The sequence below is a fragment of the Cricetulus griseus genome, chromosome 6, assembly GCF_003668045.3.
Source record: "Cricetulus griseus strain 17A/GY chromosome 6, alternate assembly CriGri-PICRH-1.0, whole genome shotgun sequence".
Taxonomy (NCBI): domain Eukaryota; kingdom Metazoa; phylum Chordata; class Mammalia; order Rodentia; family Cricetidae; genus Cricetulus; species Cricetulus griseus.
Window position 1 is genome coordinate 22,172,291 of NC_048599.1, and position 9,058 is coordinate 22,181,348.

Sequence of the window (9,058 nt, forward strand, 5' to 3'; positions counted from 1 at the left end):
CAAGCCAGGGGAGGTTTGGCACTGTACTACTGAGAAAAAGAAACAACCGTATCAACAGAGTGCTGCAACCTTGTATAAACGAATTTCACTGGCTAAAGACCAAAGGCAGACACTTCCAAAGTATCGCTGTGGACAGATGCCATTCTGGTGTGTCATGGAGCTTCCACGCTGGTGAGTACTCACAGACACCTACAGTGGAATGTCAGGGCTGAAAACTGGAAAACCCAAAGGAGGGGGAATGGCATGTCATTTTATGTAGCGTGGTCAGAGAGGAGCTGAGAAAGTAACATTTCTGCCAACTGGAGAAAGCAAAGAGCTGGGAATGTAGTCAGTGATATATGTCAGCCCCTGGACTCAGTCCCCAGTACACATGTGCCCACCAAAAACAAAAGCAAAGAGTGGCAATTTTTTTTAAAGGATTCTTTTTTTTCTTTCAAAGATTTATTTATTATGCATACAGTGTTCTGTATGCCTGCAGGCCAGAAAAAGTTACCAGATCTCATTACAGATGGTTGTGAGCCACCATGTGGTTGCTGGGAATTGAACTCAGGACCTCTTCGAGGGCAGCCAGTGCTCTTAACCTCTGAGCCATCTCCCCAGCCCCGAAGAGTGGCATTTAACTACCTACTAGAATATTCCAGAACAAAGGACTAGTCAGAGCAAAGTTCCCAAGACAGGAATGTGCTCCAAGGTGAATGAGAGAGCGAGTGAGCCAGGCAGGGCCATGTGGACCATTAAAAGGGCTTTGGCTCTCACTCTGAGTGGAAGTAAAGCCATTATAAGGTGCTTGGCAAAGAAATTACACACTGCCTCTGACTGCTGCATAGAAACCAGACTAGGGAACAAGAGTGGAACAATTAAAAGAATACTAGCATGCTCACCCGTAATGCTCATGAGAAGGCAGGAGCCAGTGAGGTGATAATTCTGAAGTTATACCATACTCTGAAGAATGAAAAAATAGCACTGATGGGCAGGTTATAAATGAAGTTCAAGTACTTGGAGGGGAAACTGCTCAGCTTAATACTGTAAACAGAAAAATGTTAAGCACTGAAGGTCAAAACTCATTAAAAAATGGGCTGGAGAGATGGCTCAGAGGTTAAGAGCACTGACTCCTCTTCCAGGGGTCCTGAGTTCAATTCCCAACAACCACATGGTGGCTCACAACCATCTACAATGAGACCTGGTGCCCTCTTCTGGCATGTAGGCAGAACACTGTATATGTAATAAACAAATATTTAAAAAAAAGAAGTCTTTAAAAAAATCATTAAAAACAAGAAGTCCCATCACAAAGAATAACCTTTAATGCACACAAACAGATTTAAGTGTCATCCAAGATGGAATACAGGCGCCATTCTGAATCTGACTGTATCTTAAACATGCTGAAGAGGTGGTGAGGATGAGTTCCTAAAATGAGTGGCTCTGAAAATGACGTGGCATCTCTAAAACTAAAGGCCAAAGGAGCATGTATGCACCTCAAACTAGCTGCCAAAAGCTGCTTCCCAGGCTGGGCATGGTGGTGCACACTTTAATCTCAGTACTGGAGAGGCAGAGGCAGGCTGATCTCTGAGCTTGAAGCCAGTCCGGTCTATAGAGCTAGTTCCAGGAGAGCCAGGGCTACACAGAGAAACTCTGTATCAAAAACCAAAAGCAAACAAACACAGCTGTTTCCCACAGGTCCAGTTGTGAAGTCACGGCACACAAGTCAGGACTCATTAGAAGTGAATAGATAGGGAATGTCTTAGTTAGGGTTACAATTGTTGTGAAGAGACACCATGACCACAGCAACTCTTAGAAGGACAACATTTAACTGCGGTGGCTTGCTTATCGCTTCAGAGGTTCAATCCATTATCATCATGATTGGACATGGTGGTGTGCAGGCGGTCCTGGTACTGACGAGGTAGCTGAGAGTTCTACATCTTTTTTTTTTTTTTTTTTTTTTTGAGTCCTATATATTATAGGCAACAGGAAGTTGACTGATACAGTGGGTGGCATCATGAGTGTAAGAAACTTCAAAGCCCACCCCCACAGTGACACACTTCCTCCAAGACCATACCCACCCCCAACAAAGCCACACCTCCTAATAGTGCCACTCCCTATGAGATTATTGGTGCCATTTACATCAAACTATCACAGGGAAGCTGTGTTTGCTGCAATGGGGAGAAGGTTCCAGATAAGAGAAGGAAGCTACAATCATCCATAGGGCAATAAAGGAGGACTAGAGACATCAGCATAGTGTACTTGGCTTAATACAGACATATACAGAAATACTTATAGCCATGTATACACATACATATCATATTCTAGCCACTGAGAGAATAGAGAAACAAGCATGCCCCAGGAGCAATGAAAGAAACCAGGACTCCTTAAGGAAGTGGGTAACTTCCAAATAGGAAAAAACAGGATAAGCCTGGGGCGGAAAAAATGTAAGTGCCTTAAAAAAAACAAACAAAAAAAGCACACCAAATATTGTCAGGGAGTGGTCAAGAGTGGGGATTCAACAGCCAAAGCTGGCACACAAGAACAAGAAACCTAAGGTAAAAAATAAATACTGATACAAAGAGACAACTGGCTGGGTCAATGGCAGAGAACAGACACGTCTTTGGTATGAACTGCAAGTGTTTATGTAGCCACTCTGCCTGTGTGTGTAGCATATGCTTCCACAATCCCAATGTGCATGTACACACATAATGACTTTCTTCTAAAAGTACAGTGTTGAAGCAGGTGACCACTCCCTGGAGCCAAGAGACCCTGAACAACATGAACAGCGACAAGCACACCCACAGCAGGCTCCTCTGAGGGCCTTCCTTCTCGAAGCCTGGGACTCAGGCTGCTCACAAGAAACAGACACATCTTAACCAGGAGGTTCTGCTGCTGAATAACTGATCAGTAATCCTCAAAACCATCAGGGTCATCTAAAACAGGGACATTCTGAGACACTGTCACAGCCAGTAAGGGAGCCTCTGGAGACAGGCTGGCTGGATGTACTGTGCTATTCTGGATAGGATACAGAGGCAGGGCTTTAGGAAGAAACTGGAAATCTGAACAAAGTAGGGATTCCAGTTAATGGTGAGGTGCTAACACTGGCTAATTAATTATGGCAAATGTTCTATCTGGAAACTCAATAGTGTCTCAAAATAGCTATAAACCTAAAATTGGGGGAGGTGGTTAAAGATTTATTTAGTTTTGCATATGAGTGCTCTATTTGCATGTATGCCTGGATGACAGAAGAAGGCATCAGATCTCATAATAAATGGTTGCGAGCCACCATGTTGGCGCTGAGAACTGAACTCAGGACCTCTGGAAGGGAGTCCGTGTCTTAACCTCTGAGTCAGCTCTCCAGCCGCCCCCTCTTTGTTTTTAAATGCTTTTTGAGCCCGTCTCATGTATCCTAGGCTGGCCTTGAACTCATTAAGTATCAAAGGTGACCCTGAACCTCTGGCCCCCTCACTCTCCCTTCCCAGCACTGGCAACACAGGTGTGACCCATCAGTTGTCATTTATGCGATGCTGAGGACTGAACCCAAACAGGCCATCATGCATGCTGGGCAGGCAACTTCATCTGCACTGCATCCCCAGCCCCTAAAATACTTTTAAACCACCAACATTTCAAAATAAAAGGCTACAGGCACATGGAGATATCGAAGGACTTATCAAATACCAACTCTGAAAACATAGATTCCAAAACTGCTAGAGGTTTCAGCATCTCCCAACTGTTCCCCAATACCGTATATACTCTGGGCAGGGATTCCTGCCTCCTAATAGGGCGTTTTCCAAACTGTTCTGAGAATTCAACTAAAAAGAGGCAGGAGGGTAGAAAAGCATCAGCAGATACTTCCATATAGCAATCGTGACAAATTCCTAAGAATTGCTCAAAATTGGGTAAGAAGAAGAACCATTTAAACCAAAGTTATGGTGGGAATGGCTGGGTGTCAGGAGCAGAGGGTAATGGTGGTTGGGAATCTGTGACAGCTCAGGACTTTTTTCTTTTATTTTCTTTTGTGGTTTTGGAGACACAGTTTCTCTATGTATCCCTGGCTGTCCTGGAACTAGCTCTGTAGACCAGGATTTCTTCTAACTCTGAGATCCACTCTGCCTCTGCCTCCTAAATACTGGGATTAAAGGCTTGTGCCACCACTATCCAGCTTTTTTTTTTTTTTTTTTTTTTTTTTATGAACACTGTAACCACCATAGCTGGAAAAGGTGATATTCTGTTTGTTTGTTTGTTTGTGACAGAGTCTCACTATGCAGCCTGGCTACCCTGGATGGAGTTTGCCATGTAGACCTCCGTGGCCTTGAATTTACAGAGCTCTACCTGACTCTGCTTCCCCAGTATTATTAGGATTAAGGACATGAGCTGACACACCTGGTGAAAGGGAGGACATATTTCCTTAGGGATCTCATGCTGGGGAAAGAGAAAGGATGAAGCCCTGGTGCCAGTCAAAAGAGAAACTTGTCCAGTAAGAGATTTCACAGTTTTTACAAAGTATCAGACCACCTTGCAGGACAGGCTGGGGCAAGGACAATGGTGGGCCAGTGACAGAAGGGATGATATCCTGACCAGGACTGCTTAGCTATGCATATGTCTACCCCTCTATTTAAACCTAAACCTCACATCAGTATTCCAGGAAGGGACTTGGAAGTCAAAGGATCCTTTTATTTGTTCCTTTTCCCATTGTGGGCACACTGAATAATCTCCACTTCCTGCTATTCAGTGTCAGTTATCTCATAAATTGAAATATTGGGAACCAGTGGCCAAATCTACCTTGTTGGCCCTGACAGAGCCTGGACTTTGACCTTAAAAACTCCAGTTATAAAAACCTTTCAAAAAGACATTGCAGATGCCAGATATGGTAACATGCCTTTTGTCTCAACACTAGGGAGGCAAGCAGATCTCTGTGAGTTCGAAACTAGTCTGGTCTACATAGTGAGTTCTGGGCCAGCCAGAACTACACAATGAAACCCTGTTAAAAAAAAAAAAAAAAAAAAAGCCTAATATTTTTTAACGGCATATCAATCTGAAGTTGTCTGTTAATTCATCAATAATGTTTGCAGTCCTAAAGTAATCCTATGGATGCCTTTAATGTTTTGTTCCATCCAAGGACCATAATCCATAATCCTATTTGGGGCATGTAGAGTTTGAAACGCATTGGCAATATTTGATAATGACCACATTGCTAGCTCTGCTTCACCGACATCTTCCATCACAGAAAAGTAATGCCTTCCAATTCCTCACTTGTTGGCACTTGGCAGTGGCATTCAGTGTGTTCTTCTGCTTCTGGTGGGTATGTGGCTGAGGCTTCACTGGTACCTACAGCTTCTATGCAGAGCTTTTCAGAACAAATCGTTTCTAACCCTGTGTAACCAAGCCTTACTCCCAGGAAGTGGCTTTGTGTTCTTGTTTCAGAGAATCTCTGACTGAAGCCTTCACACAGGCATAAAGGTCTGACATGCAACATTCTTTTCTTTTCAGAAATACTTTTTTTTTAAAAAAAAATGTACACTGGTGTTTTGTTTGTATGTATATCTGTATGAGGGTGTCAGGTATCCTAGAACTGGAATTACAGACAGTTGTGAGCTGCCATGTGGGTGCTGGGTCCTCTGGAAGAACAATCAGTGCTCTTAACTGAGAGCCATTCTTGTTCATGTCTTTAACTTACAAATGTAATGGCCTTTCTACCCTAAGTAAACACTTTCTAGGCACTGTGGCTTTAACCTGGGCAACATGAGGTACAAAAGCAAAACTACCACTTATTTATTTAGATTTCAGAAAAGTTCTCATGTAGCCCTCATGCTTGCTATGCAGCCAAGAACGGGAGTGCGGGAGTACTGTACCACACACATCTTATGGTGGGTGCTAAGGATAAAGCCCACAGCTTCCTGCATGCTGGGTAAGCACTCTCCCAACTAAGCTACACACCAGCCCTGATTTTTAATTTTGTAAAGACTTATTTTTAACTATGAGTAGTTGCTTGAGTTTGCCTGTATTGTGCACATGCCCAGAAGCCCAGAAGCCCGGGACACTATGGAGCTGGCTGGGTGCTGCCTGGTATGAACGCTGGAAACTGAAATTGGGCTCCCTGGGAGAGCTACAAGTGCTCTTCACCACTGGGCCCTCTCTCCAACCCTAATGTGTTTTTACACAGGTCTGGCAATTGGGCCCAGGCTGACTTCAAACTCACTATCTTTCTACCTCATGTCTCAAATGCTGGGAGTACAGGGGTGCAGCACCATAGTCGGCACAAATTTTTCTCCTTCATAATTTCACAGATAAAAGATTTGTTTTTGTAGGACAGTGGTGGTGCACACCTTTAACGCCAGCACTCAGGATGCAGAGGAAGGCCGATCTCTTAGTTTTGAGACCAGCCTCATCTACAGAGTGAGTTCCAGAACAGCCAGTGCTACAAGGAAACCCTGTCTCAAAAACAACAACAAAAAACCCAAAACAACAACAAAATATTTGCTCTTACCAAAGTTTTTAGAAACTTTAGCCTATGGGCTTATTTTATTTCAAGAACTTTTTTACCTAACGGTAGCACTTTTTTGCTTTGCTTTGGCAAAACCCAAAGACTAGCATTACTACCCTTGTGCTGATTACAGAGGGTTACTTGAACACAGTCAGCTGTTCTGAGCGACTAATGAGTGGGTAGCATACATAGCAGGGATCCGCTGAGCAAGATGATGTATATGAGGAGCAGGAAGGGGGGAAACTTCACCATGATACTCTTTCTTGGGGGGGCCGGGCAGAGCAGTGCTGGGGACTGAACATGGGACCCCAGCACGCTGGGTAAGCACTCTACCACTGGGTTCTTCAAGACGCTATTCAAAAACACACACTTTAAAAGCCACGAGCTTTTTGTTTTCTGGAGTCTTCCGCTTACTATTTTCAGGTTAACTGAAACCGCAAATAAGTGGGAGGCCACTGCATCGTCTTCCCTTTCTCTTAGAGTTTTCTCTCAAGTATATAACTGTGCACCTTGAGCACCTTCCCATTTACGGTCTCTTCGTCCTCTGCACAGGCTTATGCGCCCCTTTGCGGAGGAGGAAACTGAGAAAGGAAAATGCCAGATGCCGAGGTTACACAGCAATCAATACAGGGCACCCCGAGATGCATGCCCGGGCTCCAACTGGCCTTGAAGAACCCGAGCTCGGGCTCAAGCGAGGGCCCCGTCCCCTCGGTTCGCAGCCTGCCCACCGCAAGTAACTTTCCTCCGCAGCCGGGGGAAGCCGCTGCAGCCCGAGCTCCGCCCCGCTCCCGCCCGCGGGTGAGCCCCGCCGAACCACCGGCCCCTGAATACTTACCTCCAGTGCCGCCGATCCGCTGCACCGGAAGTGTTTCCTTGCGACCCGGAAGCGATGCGCCCAAAGCGTCCGCAGGTTCCGCTCTGCCGCCTTTACTGGGGATAGGGCTTCCTCGGCCTCCTCTGCTCGCTCTTCCGCAAATGCACACTGAAGGGTGAAGCCTTAATGAATTTTTGTTTGACTTGAGACGGCCTCACATTGTAGCCCTGACTGGCCTCGAACTTGGAGCGGTCCTCCTGCCTGATTACAGTCTCCACACTGTTTAGAACTTGGTTCTAAGTCTGAGCTGGAAACCCACAGTCTAAGAGGGAGGACACACAGATTCGCGTGTCATAATTCAGACGAAAAAAGTCACTATAATATATTAAAACGCAGCCAGAGGATGAAATCACATAATGGATATGGAATCCATAAAGCGCTAAGTGTTTGGAAGGCAAATGACAGAGTATTGGATTAAGTGAGACAGTCAGTTCAGTGGGCGAAAGGGGGCCGAGTTTAGGCCGAGGGTGGTAGCCAGCCTCCACAGGGGGCAGTGATGTTATTGGTGCCTGACAGTCATGCCTTTTATAGTCTCCTCCTATGCTAAATGGGGCTGAGGACCGTGACCCATGGGTATTGGAAAAATACAGAGCTTGCGTTCCAAGATTAAGTCAGAAAAACACTGCCACTTCCTCTTTGCTCCCTTGATCACTCCTGGGAAGTCCCACATCGTGAGGGTCACATGGGCAGTTACCAAGCCTCCTGTCAACAGCTAACTCAGAATGGCAGCCAAACGGATAAACTATCTCCAGTCCCAGAACAGCGGACCCCTGAATCTTTTATTTGTGTGTTGGTGTGGGTGGGTGGGTGGGTATGGGTGTGGTGTATGCACACGTGTGCACGCACCTATGCAGGCTGACACCAGAGGAGTGTACCAGGTGTCCAGCTCTGTCACACCTCATTCCTTGGAGACAGGGAAGCCCTGTTAATACTCCTTCTACTCTGCCTTGGCACTGGGCTAAAGGTGCACGGGTGGCCACACCTGGCTTTGTACTTGATTCAAACTCAGATCTTCATGCTTGCTCATCAAGTACCCACTGAGCCATCCGCAGCCCCCAAATCAGTTGTGTGTCTGGACTTCTGTCCTCTTTTTTCTTTTCCAGCACTGAAGATGAAACTTCAAACTTGCTGCTCCAGACTCCTGCTGCTGTGACTTCCTCCTAAAGACAAACTTTAATCTTCAACTAGGAGCCAAAACAAACTTCCTAAACTGCTTTTGTCAAAGTATTTTATCACAGCGATAAGCAAGTAACTAAGGGCTGGAGAGATGGCTCAGTGATTAAGAACACTTGCGACACTTGCAGAGGATTTGGGTTCAGTTTCCAGCACCCACATGGTAGCACAAAATCTTCTATAAGGCCAATTCCAGGGGATCAAAAGCTTTCTTCTGGCCTGTGTATAAAGAAAAACTGTGTGTGTGTGTGTGTGTGTGTGTGTGTGTGTGTGTGTGTGTGTGTATGTTGCTAGATCTTGCCAGCTACTAGTAACAAGCAAAGCCCCAGCCTGACTACATGATGAGACAATGCCGTGTGTGTGTGTGTGTGTGTGTGTGTGTGTGTGTGTGTGTGTGTGTGTGTGTGTGTAAAGAAAAGTAGCTAATACAGAGATGGAGCAGAGGTCTGAAGGGAACAAATATTTAATACAGGATCTGCCTTAAAGGGGTCAGTATGAAGCCTGGGTAAGGGCAGTGATTTCGTTTGGGGGATGTTTGTTTTTGAGAC

At 45.5% G+C, this 9,058-nt stretch overlaps 1 protein-coding gene across 5 annotated transcripts in view; it reads right to left on the reverse strand.

Moving 5' to 3' along the window:
- Manbal (mannosidase beta like) overlaps positions 1-7,739 on the reverse strand; it is a 29,418-nt gene extending 21,679 nt beyond the window's left edge. The window contains exon 1 of one of the 5 annotated variants that reach the window (XM_027421272.2): positions 7,299-7,739. Coding sequence is in view for 1 of the 5 variants with exons in the window: in XM_035446552.1 (XP_035302443.1) it covers positions 6,973-6,989 (17 nt within the window). In the remaining 4 variants the exon portion in view is untranslated. Of the gene's footprint in view, positions 1-6,833; positions 6,854-6,877; positions 7,045-7,298 lie in introns of those variants that run through there. The other 4 variants (XM_027421271.2, XM_035446552.1, XM_027421273.2 and 1 more) reach the window with 4 other exon arrangements.
- Between the last annotated feature and the right edge of the window lie 1,319 nt (positions 7,740-9,058).